At 49.7% G+C, this 26,623-nt stretch overlaps 1 protein-coding gene across 4 annotated transcripts in view; it reads left to right on the plus strand.

The window, feature by feature from the left end:
* HNF4A (hepatocyte nuclear factor 4 alpha) overlaps positions 1-26,118 on the plus strand; it is an 81,039-nt gene extending 54,921 nt beyond the window's left edge. For 2 of the 4 annotated variants that reach the window (XM_063659595.1, XM_054467619.1), the window contains exons 4-10: positions 5,528-5,634; positions 6,343-6,498; positions 10,261-10,348; positions 11,556-11,711; positions 15,783-16,019; positions 19,871-19,993; positions 21,055-26,118. In XM_063659595.1, the coding sequence (XP_063515665.1) occupies positions 5,528-5,634; positions 6,343-6,498; positions 10,261-10,348; positions 11,556-11,711; positions 15,783-16,019; positions 19,871-19,993; positions 21,055-21,197 (1,010 nt within the window). In that variant the 3' untranslated portion in view covers positions 21,198-26,118. Of the gene's footprint in view, positions 1-5,527; positions 5,635-6,342; positions 6,499-10,260; positions 10,349-11,555; positions 11,712-15,782; positions 16,020-19,870; positions 20,024-21,054 lie in introns of all 4 variants that reach the window. The other 2 variants (XM_063659594.1, XM_054467618.1) reach the window with 1 other exon arrangement.
* The last annotated feature ends 505 nt before the right edge of the window (positions 26,119-26,623 follow it).

The raw sequence follows: 26,623 nt of genomic DNA on the forward strand, positions 1-26,623 counted from the left end.
AATGAGCCCAGCCCATTGAACCTATTACAATTCCTCCCTTTTTATGGATGAAGGAGCTGAGGCCCACAATGGTTAAGCAACTTGCCTAGGGCCCCACAACTGATCCTTGGAAGATCTGAAGTCCCAGAGCTTCTGCTATTTGGACCACACTTCAGCACTGTCTATTATTTTATGCTCTCCAGATACCAGGGACATTTAAAATTGTTTTCAGCCCAAGCAAGGGAAGCAAAAATCTTTTAACTGCTTTAAAGTAACTTGAGGCCAGGCACAGTGAATCATGCCTGTAATCCCAGCACTTTGGGAGGCCGAGGCGGGCAAATCATTTGAGGTCAAGAGTTCGAGACCATCCTGACCAACATGGTAAAACCCCGTCTCTACTAAAAATACAAAAAAATTAGCTGGGTGTGGTGGTGCATGCCTGTAGTCCCAGCTACTCGGGAGGCTAAGGCAGGAGAATTGCTTGAACCCAGGAGGAGGCGGTTGCAGTGAGCCGAGATCATGCCACTGCACTCCAGACTGGGCAAGACAGCGAGACTCTCTCTCAAAAAATAAAAAAGTAACTTGAGTTCATTTTCGAATCTCTTCATTTCCTGCTCCTCTAAACTCAACATTTCCCAGCTCTGCGACTAGTCCCAGACCTTCCCTTCTAGCCCACAGTTGTGCCGTACCAGCCAAACCTTGGTCTAGTCCTGCTAGTTCGGTACAAACACCCCTCACCTCCATCACCCCAGCACACCCCAGAAGCAGGAACGTAGGACCCAGCTTGCTCCAGGACCCAGCTTGCTCCAGGGCCCACTGAGAAGGAGGGGAGGGGAGGCTTTGGTAGACGCTCTTTCCCCTGTATCTGCTCCTGGCCCCCTGTTTTCTCTGCCCCCTCCCTTGAAAATATCTTCTATGTCTCATCCTTACGGGACCTTAGTCTGAGCTCATGAGCTGTCTTGGAAAATCTGGGCTTGCTGATCCCGATGCAGGAGTGGGTGGTCCCCAAGGCCTGCTCTGAACGCTGCAGTTCTAACATCTAGACATCAGTGGTTCTCCAAGGGCAAGAGGGGCTTTTTAAGCTGCAAATACTCCCTCCTCTCCCAAACCCAGTTTTCAATGGGGTTGAGCCTGTCTCATCCACTTCAACTTCCATTTTGTGGACTGAGAAAGATTATGAATGGGAACCTGATGCATGTGTGAACAGTTGGAGGCAAGAAAAAGATTGAGAACTATAGTCTAAGGTTCCAACATTTCTGTGATTGTATTAGTCAGTGATTCCATTATCCCAAAAGCCTAAGATTTTAGGCACTACAATTGCTCATAGGTGTCATCCAGAGGGCAGTGTGTTTGAGAGAATGGCTCTCTCACAGTGAAAGTTCAGGTCTGTGACAGGCAGATGGGAGAGGGGTTGGCAGCCCTCCTGAGTGGATGGCTACCCCCTTCACTGCGTGTGGCCTGGTCCTTCGTGTGGTCAGTTGTTATAAATGTCTTTTATTAGACATCCAGAATCATTTTCACTTGTGTAATTGAGGGACATTTCTGTCCCTTCTGGGCTCTAGTTTTCCCATCTATAAAATGAGGACATTGGATAATGAACCATTCAGCCCTATGAGTCTCGCTCCTCACTCCCTGACCTAACTGCACAAGTCACACTGCCACTAGGATGGGTGTGTTTGTTCCCTGGTCCGCTCTTTTTTTTTTTTTTTTAGATGGAATTTCGCTCTTGTTGCCCAGGCTGGAGTGCAATGGCACAATCTCGGCTCACTGCAACCTCCACCTCCTGGGTTCAAGTGATTCTCCTGCCTCAGCCTCCCAAGTAGCTGGGATTACAGGCGTGTGCCACCACACCTGGCTAATTTTGTATTTTTAGTAGAGACGGGGTTTCACCATATTGGCCAGGCTGGTCTCGAAGCCCTGACCTCAGGTGATCCGCCTCGGCCTCCCAAAGTGCTGGGATTACAGGCATGAGCCACCGCGCCCAGCCCCTGGCCCTCTCTTGAGCTGCTGCAAAGCCAGCAAACCCCTTACTAGGTTCCTGGAAGGGGGATGAGAGCCCCAGACCATTCAGCCTTAGCTCAGCCTTGAAAATAGCTGCTTGCTTCCTGGCCCAGGGAAACGGACATGCTGCCTGGAGGATAGGAGAGTTGGCTGATGGCAAGTGAGCGTGGGTTAGTCGATGCTAGTGTTTGTTTACATGCCTGGGTTACCTGGAAGATCATGACACATGCAGTCACTTGGTTGTTTTGAGAACGGGCCAGAGTGACAAAGTGTTCAGTTGCCACTGTGGTCAAGCCATAGGAAATGAGGGTATTCCTAGCTGTGCCTGTCTTCTAGGCCCCACCACCCCTCCTCAGCCTGCTGGGAAGCTCCCAAAGCCAAAAGAAAGTCTCGATGGAAGTCTCAGTGGCCAGGAGAGTTGGGACAAGTTTTTATTTCTTTTTCTTGATGATCTTAGGAGAAATTGAGGACTGAAACCCTAGAATAGTCCCTGAGAACCAGAAAGTGTGAGCTGGAAAGGTAGGATTTCAAGACCAGCTGAGTCTATAAGAGGTCATCAAATCTACCTGCTCCCCACTTTACAGAAGAGGACACTGAGGCTAGAGAGGTGATGTGATGGGTCAGGGGTGGAGTCGGGTCTAGAACTCAGGCTCCCCAGAGCTGAGCAGACACCAAGCTCCCTGGAGTGAAACTTGCAGTGATCAGTTTGGGAGGCACATTTCTTGATCTACATGGCTGAAACTTTCTCTCGACCACAGAGAGGGGCTTCAGGTCTCGTGGGCCTATAAGTCTCTGCCACAGGATAGTCCACAGTGGCTGGAAGCGGCTCCCTGGAAGGACAAGGAATCCAGGGAGAACCCTGGGGGTCAATGGGCCAACAGCAGGCCACGAATTCTTTCCTGTAACCCAAAGCCAGGGAGACAGACACCTGCCTGGGCCTAAGCTGTCAGGCCCAGGACAAATATCCGGCTCCTGGCATCAAAAACCCAGGCCAGAAAGCGGACCCAGAGTTGCAGGAGGTGAGCGTAGGTGATGGGCCAGGGGCCATCTGATGGGACCTTCCTCGGAAGCCCCTGCCCTGCTCCCCACAGCCCCCTACCCAGGAGTTCTCTGGGAAGACAGGCTCATCACCTCTCCGCCTCTGCCCAGGTCGGTTAATATTCAATAGAAGTTACATTAGGTCCCCGACCCTGCTAATACTGAGCAAACATTTGGAAAACATCATTCCGTGACTGAGCTCGCGCCGGGCACTGATAACGCCCGCCTAACCTTGAGGAGCCCTATCCGCAGCTGCTGACAGCAGCCCTTTCATTCCGCCCGCCGACCACTCGGCGCCCTGGTGGGTGGGTGCGGGTGCTGGCAGGAGGCTGCCGTGGGAGGGGTGTGGGCGGGTGGGGCGGATGGCCCGGGCAGGGAAGCCATGCTCTGAGCTGGCCCCGTCCACGTGGTGGGTCTGAGAGGAGGTTGCTTGCCTCTGGACTTCTGTTCTATCCACTGACTCCCCGGCTCAGTGCAAAGGATTTGACTTTTATTCTCTGATTTTAACAATGTGTCAACCTCAAGAGAAAGTTGAATAGCTGGGGTGTCAATGTTCCCTGGAGAAATAGGGTTCTTATAAGAATTAGAGTTTATGACCAGGTGTGGTGCCTCGCACCTGTAATCCCAGCATTTTGTGAGGCTGAGTGGATCACTTAAAGCCAGGTTTTTGAGACCAGCCTGGGCAACCTAATGAGACCCTGTCTCTCAAAAAAAAAAAAAAAAAATTAGCCAGGCGTGGTGGCACATGCCTATAATCCCAGCTATTCGGGAGGCTGAGGCAGGAGGATCGCTTGAGCCCAGGAGGTTGAGGCTGCAGTGAGCTATGATTGCACCACTGTAGTCCAGCCTGGGCAACAAAATGAGACCCCATCTCGAAAAAAAAGAAAAAGAATTAGAGCTTGTCTCCTCCAATGCCTTCTTTCTCTTACTGCACAAATATTTATTGAGTACCTACTGTGAACCAGGCTCTGTTCTGGTGGCTGGGACTACAGCCGTGAACTAGAGGGATGGAGTTTTGGCCTTCTGAAGCTTTCCTTCTCAGAGAGAGACAGATAGTAAAGGAAGTAACTAATAATTCTACAATAAGTGCCTTGAAGAAAAATAAAGCACGTGGGGCAGGGCCAGGGTGGGGGTCATGCTGTGTTAGACAGGGTGGCTGGAGAGGGTGTCTGAAAGGCGACATTTGTGCAGAGGCAGGAGTGAAATGAAGACGCTGCTGCGCTGTGCGGGAAAGGGAACCCCAGGCAGTGACCATAGCAGCCTGCAAGTGTGCAGATGCGTCCAGGTGGGGAGGCGGGTTTTTGTGGACAGAGTGGGTAGCGGGAAGCCGGTAAAAGGTGTGATCCGAGAGGAGAGGAAGGGCCTTGGGGACTTGTGAGGTTGGAAGGCACTGGTTTTGAGCAGCAGGGGACATGACTTGAACGGATCCCTCTGTCTCTGAGAGGAACACAGACTGCAGGCGCAAGGCAGAAGCAGAGCCCAGGAGGAGGCTGATCTAATCCAGGAGAGACAGCGGGCCTGGGAGCAGGGAGGGAGCAGCGGGTCTATTTGTCAGGATCACGACAGCACTGGGGTGTGAGGGGAAGCCAAGAAAGGTGCCCAGGCTTGATGCCAGTCCCTGAGACGAGAAAGAGTGCAGGGAGCCGGCTGGCAGGGAAATGCCCATGGGTACGGAAACTGAGCCCCAGAGAGAGGCTGCGATTGCCACCGGCACACAGAGTGGCAGGTTCCAGACAGGAAGCCGGGTCTGGTGCAGCTTCATCCTCCCTCCTTTCCAAACCAGCCAAGCCTCATTCCACAGTGAGGCCTCTTGGACTCCAAGGGCTATCCCATCCACTGTCAGGACGGTGGAAGGATCATCTTCTATCTCAGGCCAGGACTGACCTAGATGGGAGCGGGCAGTGGAGCCTGGGGTCCCGGTGGGTGGAGGCTCCAGATCCCTCAGTGCCTGGAACAGAGCAGCAGTGAGAGGGTGGGAGACAGCACCTGGCCTTGCTTACGCTGAGGTTAGTCTGGAGTACTTGCAGCTCCTGCTGGTGGACAAAACCATCAAGTCAGTTGGAGACCCCAGATCCCCTTGTTCAGGAATCCCCAGGCCATCTCCATGTCAACCAGAGTAATTTGTTTTGCTTGCTTTACTCACTTTCATTTGGAAAGAAAGGGACCCTTTTGTAGACCAGAGCTTGAACATCTTTAATCTAGTCAGATCCCCTCCTCAATGCTCAAGACCCATTTTAAGCCCATAGCCGAGTCTTCACTGTCTTGCACGCCCCTGGTGATGGGTGGATCACTCTTATAGCCTCTCCATTGTGTTGGGGGCAGTTCTGATATGTGGAAAGTTTTTCCACCAGCTGAGTTAGAGGCCATCTCCCCTCATTCCACATGCTGATGAGGGCCTGTTCTCTGGACACCCCCCACCTCCTGCTCCCACTCCTCATCAGTCACGGACACCCCCACCCCCTCACTCCATCCCTGCTCTCCCTCCTCACCTCTCTGTGCCTCCTCACAGCCGTCCAAAATGAGCGGGACCGGATCAGCACTCGAAGGTCAAGCTATGAGGACAGCAGCCTGCCCTCCATCAATGCGCTCCTGCAGGCGGAGGTCCTGTCCCGACAGGTACCGGGGTGATCCTGCCACCCACCCAGGGATCCCCCACACTGCAGAGGAGCTCACCTCCTTCACCTCCACTCTCCCCAGCCAGGCCCTGGAGCAGCTGACAGGAGGGGCCTCAGATATCTACAGAAGGGACACTGAGTCCAGTGTCACATGGCCCAGTTAGCAGCAAGGGCAGAAATCGAACCTGGCGCCCTGGGGCACTTTCTAATTCATCCTACTGCCTGCATCCCACAGGCCAAGCAGAGTCTTCGCCTTCACTGACGGCCTGCAATCAGCTCAGCCCCAAGAGAACAGAGCAGTGGCTCTGTGGACAGAGGTGGCAAAGTGGGGCCCAGCCCATCCCTTGCTGAGTGACCTTGGGCAAGTCACAGCACCTCTCTGAGCCATGGTTCCCTCACTGTCAGAAAAGGATGATGACTTTTTGCCCTGCTTCTCCTCTAAGGCTGACAGACTCCTTGGGGCTCTAAAGCTGATAGAGGAGGAGGCAGGGGGCAGGTAACAGGTGAAGGCCCAGAGGGAGCCCTTCTCCCTCAACCCTGCCTCCTCCCTCCCTCCGTTTTTCCCCTGAGCTTCCTTCAGAGCTGGAGGGCACCCACTATCCAGCCTCCCCCCCCACAACTGATTCCAGGGAGGGGGCTCTGTGCAAGGGACAGAGAGTGCAGGAGGTCCCGGACATCTCCAGCATTTTCTTCCCGGTATCTCTCGAAGATCACCTCCCCCGTCTCCGGGATCAACGGCGACATTCGGGCGAAGAAGATCGCCAGCATCGCAGACGTGTGTGAGTCCATGAAGGAGCAGCTGCTGGTTCTCGTTGAGTGGGCCAAGTACATCCCGGCTTTCTGCGAGCTACCCCTGGACGACCAGGTGAGGATGGGTGTGGATGGTGGGCAGTAGTGGGCAGTGGGCAGGGCAGCCAGGGGCCTACTGGCCCACCTGGGATATAGCCGTGGACTGGCTTGATTTTATTTTATTTAAGAAAATATGTAGTGCACACACGTGTCTGAAACTTTAAATCACCTTACAAATATTAACTCAGCTCCTCCAACAACTCTATGAGGTAGGTACTAATGTACTATTATTACTGCCATCTCATAGGTGAGGAAATTGGGGCACAGAGAGGTTAAGTAACCTGCTCAAGGTCACATAGCTGTTATCCAGCATAGCTGGGATTAGAACCTGGCAGAGAAGCTCCAAAGTCCAAGCTCCTAACCATTGTACCTGCGGCTCTCCCAGGGGGATGTTGACCGGGACCCTAGGACAGGGATCAGGAGATTTTGGCTTAAGCTATGGCTCTATGACTGATTGTCTGCCTAATCCTGGGCAAATGAGTTCCTCTCTCTGAGCCTCAGTGTTCTCTTATCTGTAGAGTGGAAATGATAATATCCTCTTTAGAGTGTGGTTGGGAGGATTGAGGACATTGGTGTCTGAAAAGTGCAAAAATCAGGTGATGGGGCAAGCTGCATAGTGGCCAGACCAGAGCTGGTCTCCCTAAACATTAGTCTCTTCCTTGTTTCCCACCAAAACAATTGAACTCAGCATCGTATTTCCCACCAAAACAATTGAACTCAGCATCATATTTCCCACCATACATTTTTTTTGGAATACTAAAATGTCCCTAGCGGGAAGAAAGGGTTGAAGGAAGGTGGCGTGTGTCTGAGGACAGATGAATTTCTGAGATGCCACCTATGAAGCTCCTGCCCAGAGCACCCCTGGGCCTCCAAAGAGATGTTCCCCGTCTGGGGAAGAGGAGCTGGGCTGGGCCACCTCCTCAGCTTCGGAGACAGACTCTGGTGCATTCGCTTACCTGTTTCACACCTTTGCATAAGACACTGACAATGCATGTGAGTCTGTGAAAGCTTCTGAGAAGTCTCGTCCAGGCAGTTGTTTGACTTCGCAGAGGCCAAGGCTTCTCAAACTCCTTTGGCCCCAAGAGTCTCCTGGAACACCTATTAATACTGCACATTGGGACACTGTGAAACACTGGCTTGGCTGGTCCCCAGCCTCATACAGGGGCTGGACCCAGGGCCCTCTTCCATGGTTCCTCCCTCTGTTAGCAGAGTCGACAGGGCAAGGATCTTGGACAATCCGCCCCTACCCTCTCCCCTGTTCCTTGTGCTCTGGCCCCAGTCCCCTCTGCTGGAGTCTCTACATTAATGTTTAATCCCTCCTGTTCCTTCCCAGGGGCTTAGCAGGGCAACAAGATACCCCCAACCTGAGCAATTGTTAACCTCGATTTCCCACCCAAACCTCCCTGGCTGGGGCTCAGAGCATTCTCAGAGAGCAATGATGGGTGGCCAATAACACAGGACAATCATTAACACACCACCCCGACCTCCCGGCCCACCCCCCAGAACAGCTGCCATATCGGGGGGTTGAACCTGGGATCAGAAGTGTTCCCAGCTCCCCATTCCTGGTGTATGAGGAGCCCAGCTTGCCCAATGCAGGTGGGGCATCCCTGGGAAAGTCGGGGCCATTGTCCTCCAAAGGGCTCCCCAATTTTGTTGACATTGCCCCAGAAACTAGATTCCCAGTTGGTGTGCTTCTTGGGCCTGGATACAATTGGAGAAAGAGATTGGGGCGTAGAGAGAGACAGCAGTTTACCTGAAGTCACAGAGCAAGTTAGTCACAGAAATGGGATTCAAATCCAGGTCTTCTGCTTCGCGGTGTGAAGGCCACTGGGGTGACTGATGAAAGACTTGCACAGTGCCTGGCACGCAGGAGGCGCTCGGCAATCAGCATCCTCGGCCTCCCTCCATACTGGTCATGGAAAGTGGATTTCCCCTCCCAGGCAGTTTCCTCTTTTTCTGTTTTCCTCACAAGGTTCTATCCATGGGGAATAGAAGGGGCAAGGACAAGTGGCTGCCCAGGAGCAGCTAGAACTAGAGAGGAAGTCAAGATGTTTGCTCATTCATTCATTCATTCATTTCCCCTTTCCTTCCTTCCTTCATTCAAATATTTATTGAAGGCTTATTTTGTGCCAAACATCTTCAGGCTAATGTCTTTTTTCCTCTAACAACAATTTCACCTCCTTAGAGGCCTTCTCTGACCTCCCCATCTAATGTAGCCATTCTTGCCCCATTGCTCTCACCATCCTTTCCACTCCCCTCCCTCCCTTCTTCCCTTCCTCCCAACTTTTCTCCTTCCTTCTTTCCTTTATGCTGTGATCACCCTGTGTCCTGTGTACTTATTTGTTCTCTACTATCTGTTCCATCCTCTCTCCTATAAATGTTAGTTCAATGAGATTAGAGACCTTGTCTCTCGTTTTTAAACATTGTGCCTCCATTGTCTTAAAAAGTATCTGGCATTTAGTAGGCATTTAGGATTTGATAACTGAAAGAATGAACAATCAAATTAATGAACAAACAAAGGCATTTTAACCTTCTAGTTTGGCTTGCTAGAGAACCTCCAAACTCCCTAACCCAACGTTGAAGATGAGATCCTTGAGGCTACCAGCATGGTGCTGTTTTGTGCAGGCCATCCTTTGGTCCTCAGGCAAGCACTAAAGCAGATGGCTCTCAGTGGGCTGGCTGTGTCCTTCTGTGAGCTTGCTGGGCCACTACCTATGATTCCAGTCTTAGAAGTCTTGCCTTGTACCCCCTGCAGAGAAGGGTTTCATCAAGCTGATTCTCTGCCAGGGGCCAGTGCTCATACCTTTGCTTTGAGAAGGACCAGCCCTGAGACCTAACATCCACATCCAAGTTCTCGTAATGCCCTCTCAGAATCCTGGAGTCCTGCAATGTCGATCCCTGGAGGGATCTGCCAGACCAATGATTTCCCAAACAGAATTGCACTTCAGAGTCAACTGTGGGGCTTTTTAAACACAGATCCATGGCCCACCCTAAACTTACAGAATCAGGATCAGAATCTCAGGGCCTAAGAATCTGTATTTTCAGGCTGGGCGCAGTGGTTCACGCCTGTAATCCCAGCACTTTGGGAGGCCAAGTTGGGCTGATCACCTGAGGTCAGGAGTTCGAGATCAGCCTGGCCAATATGGTGAAACCCCATCTCTACTAAAAATAAAATTATCCAGGCATGGTGGTGCATGCCTGTAGTCTCAGCTACTCTGGAGGCTGAGGCACGAGAATCACTTGAACCTGGGAGGCGGAAGCTGCAGTGAGCCGAGATCATGCCACTGCACTCCAGCCTGGGCGACAGAGTGAGACTCTGTCTAAAAAAAAAAGAAAAAATAGAATCTGTATTTTTACAAAGCACCCTTCATAATTCTCCATAGCTGGTCCATGGGTGGGAATTTGGGACCCACAGTTTTGGAACTTTTTGGGATCATAGACCTTTTTGAGAATCTCAAAAAAGAAAAAAAAAAGCACACAGAATGTTGCTTACAGTTTCATCAGGCAACAGAAGAGGCCCAGGACGAAGCAGCTTCTTGCCCAAGGACACAGCAGTTCAAGGACAGAGTCGGCGCGAGGTCTCTCAGCTCTGAGCGCGTGTTCTTTCCCCTTCCAGGTTTCTAGTTTTATGAGTAGTAGTTTTACGATGCCCATTTCACGGTTCAGGCAGGTAGAGGCAGAGGGGAGCATTAAGCTGACTTGCCCAGCGTCACTGAGTTGGCTACGGGCAGCCTTCCCAAGGGTACAGATGGCAAACACTGTTCCTTCTCTCTTTCAGGTGGCCCTGCTCAGAGCCCATGCTGGCGAGCACCTGCTGCTCGGAGCCACCAAGCGATCCATGGTGTTCAAGGACGTGCTGCTCCTAGGTGAGGTGGCTGCCTGCCCTGGCCAGGGCTCCAGGGATGGCATGCCTAGCATGGCACTCACCCAGGCAAGGAGATTCACATGGTGCCATGCAAGGGCGAGGGGGACTAGTCAGGAGTGGCCCTGTCCTCAGGCTTTCATTGGAGGGCTCCAGGACTCAGTTCTCAACTGGGTACCCCACTCAGATGCAAGGAAATGTGGATGCAAGGCATCAGATTCCCAGCATTAAAGTCAGAGCACAATCAGGGTTATCCCTGGAATTACCTGTGCATCCTTTTTTCTTTTGACAGAGTCTTGCTCTGTCGCTCAGGCTGGAGTGCAATGGTGCGATCTCGGCCCACTTCAGCCTCCGCCCGCCAGGTTCAAGCAATTCTCCTGCCTCACCCTCCAGAGTAGCTGGGACCACAGGCGTGACCACCACACCCAGCTAATTTTTGTATTTTTAGTAGAGACAGGGTTTCACCATGTTGACCGGGCTGGTCTCAAACTCCTGGCCTCAAATGATCCACCTGCCTCAGTCTCCCAAAGTGCTGGGATTACAGGTGTGAGCCACTACACCCGGCCTACCTGTGCATTCTGATGTTCTTTCAGGAGTAGGAGCAAGAGGTGGTTAAGAACGGCACAAAGCCCCAGCCCGTGTCACCTGTGCCTTCATGGCATATTTATTATTTTAAACGCTTGTACAGCACACACTATGTGCCAGGGACTGTGCTCACTGCTTTGCAAACACTACCTATTTTAATACAACAATGCTATGAGGGAAGCTCAATTATTTATCCTCATCTTATAGATGAGAAAACTGAGGCACAGAGAGGTTAAGTAACTTATCTAACTATAAACGGCTATCAGGGGCAGAGCCATTTAAGCAGGGCAGTGCAGTTCCAGAATCTGGTCCTTTAACCTTGATGCTTTGGTGCCTACCAGGTGGCCTTTGAATGTCATCAATCTTGTGAGTCATGTTGGTAAATGGAGCTTGGGTCATGTGAAAGGGGTCCTAGAAAGCCAAGTTCCAAGCTCAGCCAGATGACTCGAGGCAACTCATCTTCTGAATCTGGGCCTCAGCTTCCTTACTTGTGAAATGGGAGTGACCATCCCTGCAGGTCCTCCTCCCACAGGCACCAGCTATCTTGCCAACTTAAAAGCCAAAACTAGAGGAGAGGGGTCAACCCAAGGTGACTTCCCATCCTCCCTCCCTCCCAACCCTTCCAGGCAATGACTACATTGTCCCTCGGCACTGCCCGGAGCTGGCGGAGATGAGCCGGGTGTCCATACGCATCCTTGACGAGCTGGTGCTGCCCTTCCAGGAGCTGCAGATCGATGACAATGAGTATGCCTACCTCAAAGCCATCATCTTCTTTGACCCAGGTACAGTGCACACCTCCTAAGCCATCCCTGACTCTCTCTCCAGAACGCTCTGCCAGACTTCTCCTATTGGGTTATGTACACTGAGTTCACAACCTCATCTCATGTTAACGACAGCCAGGAGAGGCCGTTTTCATTTAACAGATGAGGCAAGTCAAGATTTGAAGGGAGGATATGGCTGGGTGCGGTGGCTCACACCTGTAATCCCAGCACTTTGGGAGGCTGAGGCGGGCGGATCACCTGAGGTGAGGGGTTCAAGACGAGCTTGGCTAACATGGCGAAACCCCATCTCTACTAAAAATACAAAAATTAGCCAGGCATGGTGGTGCATGCCTGTAATCCCAGCTACTCGAGAGGCTGAGGCAGGAGAATCACTTGAACCTGGAAGGCGGAGGTTGCAGTGAGCCAAGATCGTGCCACTGCATTCCAGCCTGGGTGACAGAGTGAGACTCCATCTCAAAAAAATAAAAACAAAGGGAGGATATGACTCAACAGGGCACCCTGACTCCAAAGGCCTGGGCTTTCCCTTCTTTTACTTCTTCGCTCCATCCTTCTTTCTCCTTACTTCCCATCTTCCTGTTTTCTTTCATATTTGCTTCTTTTCCTCAAAAAATTTTATCAAAATAATATCTAGAACCGGATGTGGTGGCTCACATCTGTCATCCCAGCACTTTGGGAGGCAGAGGCAGGAGGATCACTTCAGGCCAGGAGTTCAAGGCCAGCCTGGCCAACATAACAAGACCTCATCTCTATAGAAACTAAAAAAAATTAGCCAGGGATAGTGGTGAGCACCTGCAGTCCCAGCTACTCGGGAGGCCAAGGTGGGAGGATCTCATGAGCCCAGGAGGTCGAGGCTGCTGTGAGCTGTGATTGCACACTCCAGTCTGGATGACAAAGCAAGACCTCATCTAAAAAAAAATAATAAATAAATAAATAAATAAATAAATAAATAAATAAATTAGATTTATTTAAAATACTTAAAATGCAAATACTTCTCCCCATCCTACTTTTCCAGCTCTAAGTCTACTCCCCAAGAGAAGCATGTCTGATTCTTTTAATTGTTTCTTCTGGCAGTTTCCTCAACAATTCTAAATGAAAGACTAAGCCTTATATTTGATGATGCATCCATTTTGGATCATAATATTCCTCCTAGGATGGCGGAGGATTTTGCTTTTCTCCATCACCATTCCCATCTTTTCTTCTCCATTTTTCCCAAAACATTTTTATTGCTATTTTTGTGTTCTCTGTTGCAAGTTATGTGCTTTTATCTTTCCTTTCTTGTTCTATCAACTGTAGATGGTATCTCCCAACCCTTCACATTGCAGGATGAAGAAAAAGCATTCCTACCCTGTCCTGTGGCTCTTGGCTGTCCTCTCCCCATTCTGTCCACTGACTTTTGCACCTGCATTTATACAGAATGCATTTGTCATCAGTCTTCGTACAAAACTTGCTTTTGTTTCCCAGCGTCAAAAGTGCCTGAACTCCGGAGGCTTCCTTGCCTTCCCTGCTTACATGTTAGAGGGGACCTACTGTGTGCCAGGCACTGTCCTTCACACTGCAGATAGATTACCTCTAGTAATAATAGTAAAGAAAAGGCTGGGTGCGGTGGCTCACGCCTGTAATCCCAGCACTTTGGGAGACCGAGGCAGGCAGATTACTTGACATCAGGAGTTCAAGATCAGCCTGGCCAACATGGTGAAACCCCATCTCTTCTAAAATTACAAAAATTAGCTGTGTGTGATGGTCCATGCCTGTAATCCCAGCTACTTGGGAGGCTGAGGCAGGAGAATCGCTTGAACCCAGGAGGCGGGGGTTGCAGTGAGCCAAGATCATGCCATTGCACTCCAGCCTGGGCAACAAGAGCAAAACTTCGTCTCAAAAAAATATATATATGTGTGTGTGTGTGTATATATATACAAATAAATAAATATATATATATTTATATATATATATATATATATATATATGGTGATGAAGTGGAAGGTAAGCCCCATGTATTGAATGCTCCCTAAAGAGCTGTTTTTAAACACTTTGTGTGGATTGTCTTACTTACCAACATGGTACCTGTGAAGTAGGAATTATTATTATCTCCATTTTACAGATAAGGAAACTGAGGCATGATTAACTTGCCCAAGATCACACAGCCAGAAAATGGCAGAGCTTGGATTTGAACTTCAGACCACCTGTCAATCCCAATTTCTCTCTCTCTCAAGCCCACATTCTTACCTACCACCTGCTATCCCTTCCCAGAGGGTGAGATTTCTAGTTCTAGTTCCCTCCACAGCCTGGCCCAGCCTGTATCCTCTGTAGCGCTCAGCATGAGGCTGGACTGGCAGAATTGTTCTGCAAAATGGGCAGTATCACTGATGCTGAGTCAGAGGCAGCAGCCTCCAGCAATTTGAAGAGGCGGGGGACCTAGTTCAAGACCTGGCATGCAGGAGGTGCTCAATAAACATGTGTGGACTGAATGAACTAATGAACAAGCATGATTCAGTGGAGACAGCCCAGTAGAAATGTGGGTGAATGTTCTTCTGCCACTTCCTTTGTCCATGAAAGAGGAAATAAATGCATTACCTCCATGAAGGTTGAGATTAAATATTGTATGACCACTTAAGTTCCCTTCTAGGCTAAGGATCTAGAATTTATTCACTGATTTTTTTTTCATTCATTCATCCAGCCATCTAACAAAAAATACACATATAGTTATAAATAAATATATATTTATATATAAATATATATATTTAAAATATATATATAGTCTGTCACCCAGGCTGGAGTGCAGTGGCACCATCTCGGCTCACTGTGACCTCCGCCTCCCAGTTTCAAGCGATTATCCTGCCTCACCCCCTGAGTAGCTGGGATTACAGGCATATGTCACCACGCCAGGTGAATTTTTGTATTATTAGTAGAGATGGGGTTTCACCATATTGGCCAGGCTGGTCTCAAACTCCTGACCTCAAGTAATCCCCCTGCCTCAGCCTCCGACAGTGCTGGGCTTACAGGCATGAGCCACCACACCTGGCCCTATTCAATAAATATTGACTATGCATGGTGCTAGGTGGTGGGTTTGAAATGGCAAAGGCCGGGTGCAGTGGCTCACGCCTGTAATCCCAACACTTTGGGAGGCTGAGGCAGGCAGATTACTTGAGGTCAGAAGTTTGAGACGAGCCTGGCCAGCATGGTGAAATCCCGTCTCTACTAAAATACAAAAATTAGCTGGGTGTGGTGGTATGTGCCTGTAATCCCAGCTACTCGGGAGGCTGAGGCAGGAGAATCGCTTGAACCCAGGAGGCAGAGGTTGCAGTGAGCCGAGATCACGCCACTGCACTCCAGGCTGGGGGTCAGAGGGAGACTCAGTCTCAAAATAAAATATAAAATAAAATAAAATAAAAATGGCAAATAAGACATATGCCTGCCCCTGCCGAACTCACAGTTGGATGGCACAATTACATCCTGTGTGGTCAGCAGTGATGGAGGGGCCACAGAGATTTGGAAACAGGAGGGACAGACATAGGAAGATGCAGACATAGGAGGGTAGAAGGCCGACTTCCTGGAGGAGGTGAAACTTAACCTGAGTCCCTAAGGTGATAGGAAGCAGGAACCAGGGAAGGGGAGCCTATTCTAACACAGTAGAAGCAGCAAGTGCTGAGATCTGGATGAGGGGACCTCAACTGTGGCCCAAAACCCCAAGTTCCCATTGTGGCTCTGCCAACAGCTGGCTGTGCAACCCAGGACAAGTCCTATCTTTGCACTGTGTCTGGGTTTCCCCGTGTGTAAGATGAGGCGGTTGCTAGATGCTTATTGGATGCATTCCTCAAGTCCCGCCCTCCATCTCCTATTCCCCACTCTTCTGGTTTAGTGCCTTAGGAAATGTGGCAGAAATCTTTTTCTGCCTGTGTCTAGGAAATCATAATTCATGCTGGCGTACCCTGGTTGTTGAGGTCCCTGAATCCCTGTGCCCACACTGCTGAAGACTCCTTGTGTGACACAAGTCAGGGGACATCTGGGTCTTGACTCCCCAGATGCTCCAGCTGGACCCTGATGCCCTCCCTTGCCCACCCTCTTCCATTGTAGATGCCAAGGGGCTGAGCGATCCAGGGAAGATCAAGCGGCTGCGTTCCCAGGTGCAGGTGAGCTTGGAGGACTACATCAACGACCGCCAGTATGATTCGCGTGGCCGTTTTGGAGAACTGCTGCTGCTGCTGCCCACTCTGCAGAGCATCACCTGGCAGATGATCGAGCAGATCCAGTTCATCAAGCTCTTTGGCATGGCCAAGATTGACAACCTGTTGCAGGAGATGCTGCTGGGAGGTCCGTGCCAGGCCCAGGAGGGGCGGGGTTGGAGCGGGGACTCTCCAAGAGACAGGCCTCACACAGACCTGAGCTCACCCCTCAGCTCCTTGGCTTCCCCACTGTGCGGCTTTGGGCAAGTTGCTTAACCTGTCTGTGCCTCAGTTTCCTCACCAGAAAAATGGGAACAAGGCAATGGTCTCTTTGTTCAGGCACCGAGAGCCTAGCATGTGCCAGTCACTGTTCTAAGTGCTGGCAATTCAGCAAAGAACAAGATCTTTGCCCTCGGGGAGGCTGTGTGTGTGTGAGTATGTATGGATGCGTGGATATCTGTGTATATGCCCGTATGCGCGTGCATATGTGTATAAAGGCTCACATTTTATGATTTTGAAATAAACAGGTAATATGATAGAGTTTAACTGAAAAGGAATCCTCTTTAGATAGGGGAGGCCACAGGAGACCTCTCTGAAGTGGTGACTCTTGTGCTAAGACCCTAATGGCTGAAAGGAATTGGAAGGCTTAAAAGACAAGAGAGGAATATTCCAAGAAGAAGGGACTACTTCAAGGGCCCCGGATAGGAGAGAGTTGTGTGTTTGAGAAAGAAGGGCAAGGTTGTGAGATGGAGGACGTGTAGGAGGTGAAGATGGAGATTGGGCAGAAACCAAATCATAAACATGGCTTTGTCAGCCTTTCCAGAAATTTGGATTTTGTTCTCATTGCAACTATTGTAAGGAGAGTGAAAACCAGACTAATTATTTTATCCTTTGAGACAGTCTCCCTCAATCATCCAGGCTGGAGTGCAGTGGCACAATCTTGGCTGACTGCAACCTCCACCTCCCAAGTTCAAGCAATTCTCCTGCCACAGCCTCCTGAGTAGCTGGGATTACAGGTGCCTGCCACCACGCCTGGCTCATTTTTTAATATTTTTAGTAAAGACAGGGTTTCACCCTATTGGCCAAGATGGTCTCAAACTCCTGACCTCAAGTGATCACCCACCTCAGTCTCCCAAAGTGCTGGAATGACAGGTGTGAGCCGCCACGCCCATCCCAGACTAATGCTTCAAACAAACCACTCTGTTGGGTAGAGAGTGAATTGCAGAGATACCCGAGAATGTCACTGTCTCCAATCATGTGATGGATGATGGAGGCTTGGACCATGGCAATGGAGCAGTGGAGATAAACCTGATCATCTATTTGGAGGAAGAGCCCACACCCACAGGATTTGCCGATTGATCAGATGTAGGGAGTGAGAGAAAGAGGAAGAGTCAAGGACAAAGTCCACATTTTTGCTTTGAGTAGCAGACATGATGATGGAGTAATTTACTGAGATGAGGAGGACAGAATAAACAACAAGACACTTGGTCTGGGGGTGGTAGTGAGGGGTGACCTCAGAGATCCATCGTGGACTCTCTTTTCTTTTTTCCTTTTTTTTTTTTTTTTTTTTTTTTGAGATGAGATCTCTCTCTGTCACCATTCCAGGTGTGAGTCACCATGCCCAGCCTCATTGTGGACTTTCATTAATCATGAGATGACTATTACAAATCCAAGTTATCAAGGAGGCAGTTGAATGTATGAGTCTGTTGCTCAAGCACAAGATTAAAGGCAGCTCTGTGGAATCAGGGGGAAGATGGAGCATGGAGGGAAGGAAAGAAGACTGGCCAGAGGGGTAGGAGAAAACCAGGGCAATTCCAGAATCTAAGAGAAGAGCGTGTTTGAAGGACAGAGTGTTTAATGGTGTTGAACTCTACAGAGAGACAGAAAGAAGCAGGGAGGAAAGGAGAGGTGAAGAGAGGAGGGGAAGAGAGAGGAAAGAGTCCATTGGATTGACAGCTGGAGGCTCTTGGCAATTGTGTTGAAAGCAATGTCAGAGAGCTGGGAGAGTGGAAACCAGATTGGAGAGTGCTCCAAAGAGAGTGAGTGGGAAGGTGGAGATAGAGTAGATAATCCTTTGAAATGGTTTGACTATGAAGGGGAGTATGAAAGAGTTAGGATGACTGCAAGGGCGTGATTAGAATGATAGGTCATGGAGTCTGGGCTGCACTCAAAGAGAAATAAAGATAGAGGCCGGGCACGGTGGCTCATACCTGTAATCCTAGCAGTTTGGGAGGCCGAGGCAGGTGGATCACTTGAGGCTAGGAGTTCAAGACCAACCTGGCAACACAGCAAAACACCATCTCTACTAAAAATACAAAAAAAAATTAGCCAGACATGGTGGCATGCGCCTGTAATCCCAGCTACTCGGGAGACTGAGGCAGGACAATCACTTGAACCCGGGAGACGGAGGTTGAAGTGAGCTGAGATCATGACATTGCACTCCAGTGTGGGCGACAGAACAAGGCTCTGTCTCAACAACAACAAAACGATGGGGTGATAGTGAAAAGAGAGTGTCAGTGAATTGACAGTCTCAGTAGGGCTGAAGAATTTTTGCAGTGGTGGTATTAGATTACGGGAGGTGGAAGGACATGAAGTGAAGTCAAAGTGGGGATGTTGAATTCAAGATTTTGGAGGTGTTTCAGTGACTGGAGATGACAAGGCAAGGGCGAGGTTTCTCAACATTGGTACTATTGATACTTGGAACTGGATGATTCTTTGTTGTGAGGGGCTGTCCTGTGCATTGTTCAGCTGCATCTCTGTCCTGTACCCATAAGGTGCCAGTAGCACTTCTCCAGTGGTGACAACCAAAAATGTCTTCGGATATTGTCAAATGTCTCCTGATGGGCCAAAATCATCCCCAGTTGGGAATCACTGTTATGTGATAGCTCATTTCATTCTCACTTTGACCCTGTGAACATGGGGTTATTATGAATCAGGTGTCATTGAGATCAGGATCAGGAGCCTGTGGTCTGTTGCCAGATAATTAAGTAAGAGCTCTCTGGGCGCAGTTGTCTCATCTGTAGAGTGGGCTAATAATAGTATCCATCCTATAGGATTGCTGTGAGGATTAAATTATGTGAAACATGGAAAGTGCTATACAACAGTACCTGGCACATGATAATTGTTAATTATCAACAATTGTTATTTATCACTGAAATAGATGGACTGTAGAGATCTCTTGCAAGGGTTGAAATTCCATCATCGTCATATTACTCACCATAGGCTATTATTAAACCATACCCCATGTGGTATTTTTACTCTCTGACATATGTTGGAAGTGGTTACTGTGTTCCAGACAATCTGCTAGGCCCTCAAAGAAAGAGAAAAATACATCCGAAATTGTAATGCTCATAGACAGAAGTGGTTGTTCCTAAAAGTTGTGTTACAGACAAATTACTATGAGAAATCCAAGGAAGGAGAATCAGGAGAGGCTTCTAAAGAGAGGAAATATATGAGCTGGGATTTGGGCTTATGGACATGGAACGGGTTTGGGGTAGAAAAAACATCTCTGATGGAAGCAACAATGTGAGCAGAAGCATAGAGATAGGAAAACACAGGGGACACATAGATGCTATAAGTAGGTCGGTTGGCTGCAGCAGAGATGTGGGGGATGAGGCTGAAAGGTGAGGCGGGACCAAATGGTTGAAGGACCTGCACTCCAGGGAGCTTTGAGAGCCATTGATTACATCCATTATGTTACTATGCGACCAATACACTACTCATTAGAACATTTACGTGATCTCAGAGCTTCCTTATATGCACCTTGTTCCTTTCAACTCACTTTTGTTCTCTTGGTTTTTTGGGGTCCTCTTAACACCCTCATGAAGTCTACAGATGGGAATGGTACACCCTAGTTTACTAACCCAGAAATAGGTACCCAACAGGCACTGCCAATATTGGATGGGCAGGTTGATTGGTCACGCCTGAGGAAGATGGCGTCCCAAGGCCTGAGGTCTGCATCCCAGACTCTCCATCCTGATCGAACTTCTCTACCTGCAGGGTCCTCCAGCGATGCACCCCATGCCCACCACCCCCTGCACCCTCACCTGATGCAGGAACACATGGGAACCAACGTCATCGTTGCCAACACAATGCCCACTCACCTCAGCAACGGACAGATGTGTGAGTGGCCCCGACCCAGGGGACAGGCAGGTGGGCAAACTCTGGGGTTTTACCCTGCAAAGGGTGAGGATGGGGCTTAAGAGAGGAGGCAGGAGAAGGTGGAGTCTAGAAGGTAGAACCAGGATGCAACAGTTTTCTGGGTTCCAGGGTAGGGAATAAAGGGCAAGATTGTCCATTTGTTGAGGCTGTTTATTCAGTAAGGTGACTGACAGCCTTTACTGAATGAAGCCATTGTTGAGATGAGGCAATCCACTGGATGAGGAAATCCATTGGGTGAAGATGTTCTTGGGTGAGAATTCCATTAGTTGACATTGTCCGTTAGGTAAAAGTGGTCATTGAAGTAAGGCTGCTCAATTGGGTAAGGCTATCCATTAGACAATTAGATGAGACTATCCATTGGGTCAGGATGTCTGCTGGGCTAGACCATCCTCTGAAACCTCCAAAGTATAAACTTGTCATTGGGCAAAGTTCTTCAAAGGATAAGATTATCAATGGGATGAAGTGATCTACTGAGATGAGATGATATTTTACTGACATTGTTCTCAGGGAAAGTTTTCCATTGAACAAAGATGACCAATTGGGTCAAATTTGCTCTCCAAACCTGCCATGAGAGTGAGCCAATTAGTTTCTATTACTCATCTCCTAAATATCCAAGAAATCGTATTTTTTGAGCCAGTTGGCCTGGGGTTTCATCAACTGCTGCTCCTTCTCCCAGGAAAGAATATCCCTGTCACCCATCCCATTGCCGTTGGGGACAGCCAGGTCTGGGCCTTGGTTTGGGAGAAGTCCAAGTCTGCATATCAAATAAATGATGGAGGAGATGGGTGGTAGGACCTTCCAGACCTCATAAAACTTAGGCTTTATGATCTGGGACTCACAGAAGGTTGAGCCATAAAAGACCTTAGGGATTATCTGGTTTAATTAATTCTCTCATTTTATAGAGGAAGAACTTAAGTCAAGGCGGGGTGGGGTGGGAGGGGAGAACTTTCCCAGGGCTCTTCATTTACTCCCACAAAGGCTGGAATTTTGAGCAGCCCCTATCTGTCTGTTTGTCCTTCCAGCCACCCCTGAGACCCCACAGCCCTCACCGCCAGGTGGCTCAGGGTCTGAGCCCTATAAGCTCCTACCGGGAGCCGTCGCCACAATTGTCAAGCCCCTCTCTGCCATCCCCCAGCCGACCATCACCAAGCAGGAAGTTATCTAGCAAGCCGCTGGGGCTTGGGGGCTCCACTGGCTCCCCCCAGCCCCCTAAGAGAGCGCCTGGTGATCACGTGGTCACGGCAAAGGAAGACGTGATGCCAGGACCGGTCCCAGAGCAGGAATGGGAAGGATGAAGGGCCGGAGAACATGGCCTAAGGGCCACATCCCACTGCCACCCTTGACGCTCTGCTCTGGATAACGAGACTTTGACTTGGGGAGACCTCTACTGCCCTGGACAACTTTTCTCATGTTGAAGCCACTGCCTTCACCTTCACCTTCACCTTCATCCATGTCCAACCCCCGCCTTCACCCCAAAGGACAGCCGTCTGGAAATGACTTGAGGCCTTACTTAAACCCAGCTCCCTTCTTCCCTAGCCTGGTGCTTCTCCTCTCCTAGCCCCGGTCATGGTGTCCAAACACAGCCCTGTGTCCAGACAGAGCCCTGTGAGGCTGGGTCCAATTGCGGCACTTGGGGCACCTCGCTCCTCCTTCTGCTGCTGCCCCCACCTCTTTCCCTCTGCTGTTGCCTTGCTCAGCCATCCCGTCTTCTCCAACACCACCTCTCCAGAGGCCAAGGAGGCCTTGGAAACGATTCCCCCAGTCATTCTGGGAACATGTTGTAAGCACTGACTGGGGCCAGGCACCAGGTAGGGTCTCGAAGGCTGTGGTGAGGGAAGACGCCTTTCTCCTCCAACCCCACCGCATCCTCCTTCTTCAGGGACTTGGGTGGGTATTCAGGGTGAGGATCCCTGCAGCCCTTCAACCGGAGAAAACAAGCCCAGGTTGGCAACTGCAACAGGAACTTGGAGTGGAGAGAAAAAGCATCAGAAAGAGGCAGACCATCCACCAGGCCTTTGAGAAAGGGTAGAGTTCTGGCTGGTAGAGCAGGTGAGACGGGACATTCCAAAGAACGGCCTGAGCCAAGGCCTCGTGGTAGGAAGAATCTAGCAAGAACTGAGGAAGAATGGTGTGGGAGAGGGATGATGAAGAGAGAGAGGGCCTGCTGGAGAGCATAGGGTCTGGAATGCCAGGCTGAGGTCCTGATCAGCTTCAAGGAGTATGCAGGGAACGGGGCTTCCAGAAAATGAACACAGCAGTTCTGCAGAGGATGGGAGGCTGGGAGCTGGGAGGTCAGGTGGGGTGGATGATATAATGCAGGTGAGAGTAATGAGGCTTGGGGCTGGAGAGGACAAGATGGGTAAACCCTCACATCAGAGTGACATCCAGGAGGAATGATCTCCCAGGGCCTGTCTCAAGCTCTTCCTTACTCCCAGGCACTGTCTTAAGGCATCTGACATGCATCATCTCATTTAATCCTCCCTTCCTCCCTATTAACCTAGAGATTGTTTTTGTTTTTTATTCTCCTCCTCCCTCCCCACCCTCACCCGCCCCACCCCCTCCTAACCTAGAGATTGTTACAGAAGAAGAAATTGCATTCTAAGAGGTGAAGTGATTTTTTTTCTGAAACTCACACAACTGGGAAGTGGCTGAGTCAGGACTTGAACCCAGGTCTCCCTGGATCAGAACAGGAGCCACCACAGTGGCTGAATAGCTTCTCCAAAGGCTCCCTGTGTTCTCACCGTGATCAAGTTGAGGGGCTTCCGGCTCCCTTCTCCAGCCTCAGAAACAAGACTCGTTCTTCTGGGAACCCTGCCCACTCCCAGGACCAAGATTGGCCTGAGGCTGCACTAAAATTCACTTAGGGTCGAGCATCCTGTTTGCTGATAAATATTAAGGAGAATTCATGACTCTTGACAGCTTTTCTCTCTTCACTCCCCAAGTCTAGGGGAGGGGTGGCAGGGGTCTGTTTCCTGGGAGTCAGGCTCATCTGGCCTGTTGGCGTGGGGATGGGACAGTGTGCACAGTGTCGGGGCAGGGGAGGGCTAAGCAGGCCTGGGTTTGAGGCCTGCTCTGGAGACCGTCACTCCAGGTGCATTCTGGAAGCATTAGACCCCAGGATGGAGCAACCAGCATGTCATCCATGTGGAATCTTGGTGGCTTTGAGGACATTCTGGAAAATGCCACTGACCAGTGTGAACAAAAGGGATGTGTTATGGGGCTGGAGGTGTGATTAGGTAGGAGGGAAACTGTTGGACCGACTCCTGCCTCCCACTCAACACTGACCCCTCTGAGTGGTTGGAGGTGGTGACCCAGTGCCCAGAAACCCCACCATTAGTGACTGTTTTTTATGAGAAAGAGGCATGGAGAAGTATTGGGGCAATGTGTCAGGGAGGAATCACCACATCCCTACGGCAGTCCCAGCCAAGCCCCCAATCCCAGAGGAGACTGCGCCCTGCTCAGATCTCCCAAGCCTTCCCCCACCACCTCACTCAAGTGCCCCTGAAATCCCTGCCAGATGGCTCAGCCTGGTCTGTGGTAAGACAGGGAGGCTGGAACCATTTCTGGGCATTGTGATCATTCCTGCTTTGTTCCTCCACCTCCTCCCCCAGCATTGCTCAGACCTCCATCTTGGGAGAAAGGTTGAGATAAGAATGTCCCATGGAGTGCCGTGGGCAACAGTGGCCCTTCATGGGAACAATCTATTGGAGCCAGGGGTCAGTTCTCTGCTGGGAATGTACCCCTTTCTGGAGGAGAAACCCATTCCACCTTAATAACTTTATTGTAATGTGAGAAACACAAAACAAAGTTTACTTTTTTGACTCTAAGCTGACATGATATTAGAAAATCTCTCTCTCGCTCTCTTTTTTTTTTTTTGGCTACTTGAGTTGTGGTCCTAAAGCATAAAATCTGATGGAGAAACAGAGGGTTGCTGGGGGGACAAGCGTGGGCACAATTTCCCCACCAAGACACCCTGATCTTCAGGCAGGTCTCAGGAGCTTCTAAAAATCCGCATGGCTCTCCTGAGAGTGGACAGAGGAGAGGAGAGGGTCAGAAATGAACGCTCTTCTATTTCTTGTCATTACCAAGCCAATTACTTTTGCCAAATTTTTCTGTGATCTGCCCCGATTAAGATGAATTGTGAAATTTACACCAAGCAATTATCAAAGCGGGCTGGGTCCCATCAGAACGACCCACATCTTTCTGTGGGTGTGAATGTCACTAGGTCCTGCGCTGACCCCTGAGCCCCCATCACTGCCGCCTGATGGGGCAAAGAAACAAAAAACATTTCTTACTCTTGTGTGTTTTAACAAAAGTTTATAAAACAAAATAAATGGCGCATATGTTTTCTAAGTCCTTGGATGAGTATCTTTTCTTTCAGGTATCAGAAATAAGACTGAATCTTCTGGTTCTACTTGGGAGTTAAAAAAAATTTTTTAAGGGAAGAATGAGAATAGTTTTATAGTTCTTTGTGATGTGCAGAATGTTTTTGTATCCATTATAATTTTTCAGTCTTCACATCAAGAGGTAAGCAGTTAGACATGATTACTCCCACTTTCCAGATGAGGAGACTGAGGCTTGGGGAAATTGACATCTCTTGGGAGGCAGAGGTGGACATCTAACCCTGGTCTCTTGATTCCAAGTACTTAGTATATGGAGAGAGTGAAAGTTGATGCCCCTTCTTGAAGAGGGGAGTGATGAGGGGAGAGTGCAATGGAAAGATCTGGAAGAATGGCAAGAGGGTCCAAGGGTCTGTCATCCTTCACCAAGGTTCAAGACAGAGCCTTTTGCTGGGTCACCTCAATCTGCCAGCAACAGAAGATGAGTAGCTGTGGGGACATTTCATAAAAGCAAGTGGTTTTTTTGTTTTGTTTTGTTTTTTGTTTTTTTTCTAGAGCAGGGCTGTGCACAGTGGCTCACCTCTGTAATCCCAGCACTTTGGGAGGCTGAGGCGGGAGGATCACTTGAGCTCAGGAGTTCGAGACCAGCCGGAGCAATATAAGGAGACCCCATCTCTACAAAAAATTTAAAAATTAGCCAGGTATAATGGTGTGTGCCTATAGTACCAGCTACTCTGAAGGCTGAGGTGGGAAGATTGCTTCAGCCCAGGAGTTCGAGGATGCAGTGAGCTATGAATGCAACACTGCACTACAGCCTGGATGAAAGAACAAGACCCTGTCTCAAAACATAAATAATAAGTAAAAAGAATAAAAGCAAGAGATGCACTTGAGAATCTCCAGCCAGATCTGTAGCCACTGGGGTTCTCTCCAAGGCTAAACTATTATAGGAGGGTGGCCTTGTGTCTCGGTCACCACAGACCACAGCGTTCCATTCACTCGGGGTTGTGCTGGAGCTGGCTTGTGAGAACTGACTGTTAGCTTCTCTTCTCAACTCCATGTTTGCCAGTGCCACACTGATAGCTTGAAATTGGTTATTCCTGGAGTGTTTACATCACAAGGACTAGCAAACTCTACAAATCAGGGCTTTTGCTCTTGGAGAGCCCGTTGTTAACATTCACCAGCACACCACAGCATTCGGCGATGGCTGGACCATGGGATACCGACATATGGGGACATCCTCCTTGGGGATGAGGGTAGAGCAGGGTGATCCTTTCACCTCTTCCTTAAGGGAGGGGACAAAAGTTCTGGTCTGGGAAGCACACGTTTTGCTGATCAGTGTAACCTTGGGCAGGTCACTCCACCACTCCGAGCTTCATCTGTAAAGTGGGAATGATATCTCCCTCCAGGGCAGATGTCAGGATTCAATGGGATGAGATCACAGTAACTGTGAGAGCTCCCATTACATGAGGAGTACAAGTGAACTCTTCATGCGCCCCTTTCTAGCGAGAGGTTAACCATTAAACTCTCCAGCTTCAGCGCACCCATTCGCTGTCTACCTGATCTCCAGGGCCGCTCCCACCTTCCCCTGTGCCTTCCCTCCACTAGTCAGCACCAGGAAATGTTTTCGATAACGTTGCAACGGAGCCCTTGTTCATGCTGCCGCCATCGGGGACATGGGGGATGGGGGCCAGAGGAGACTATTTCAGTCCTAAATTGTGCTTAATAAACCCATATCAAAACCATAAACCCTTGGCTGCCATAAATTCCTCTACCCTTGGTTCCTCCACCTCATCAGCCCTTTGCCCTGGTTAATCTCAAATCTCAGTACAGGCAGCCAGAGCTTCAGGTTTGGTTTCTATTTCAGTTGCTAAACAGCATCAGCTCAGGTGGCAGACAGCAAGATTCCCATTTTAGAGATGATGAAACTGAGGTTCAGAAAGGTGAAGAAACTTGTCCAGGGTCACACAGCTAGAGACCCCAGCCGAGACCTGAGCCCATGCTTCCACCACCCAGGTAGCCTGATTAAGAAATGGGAATTCTTGGCTGAGCATGGTGGTTCACGCCTGTAATCCCACCACTTTGGGAGGCCAAGGTGGGCGGATCACCTGAGATTAAGAGTTCAAGACTAGCCTGGCCAACATGGTGAAACCCCGTCTCTACTAAAAATACAAAAATTGGCCGGGCATGCTGGTGCACACCTGTAATCCCAGCTACTCGGGAGGCTGAGCCAGGAGAGTTGCTTGAACCTAGG

The sequence above is a fragment of the Pongo pygmaeus genome, chromosome 21 (assembly GCF_028885625.2).
Source record: "Pongo pygmaeus isolate AG05252 chromosome 21, NHGRI_mPonPyg2-v2.0_pri, whole genome shotgun sequence".
NCBI classification, from domain to species: domain Eukaryota; kingdom Metazoa; phylum Chordata; class Mammalia; order Primates; family Hominidae; genus Pongo; species Pongo pygmaeus.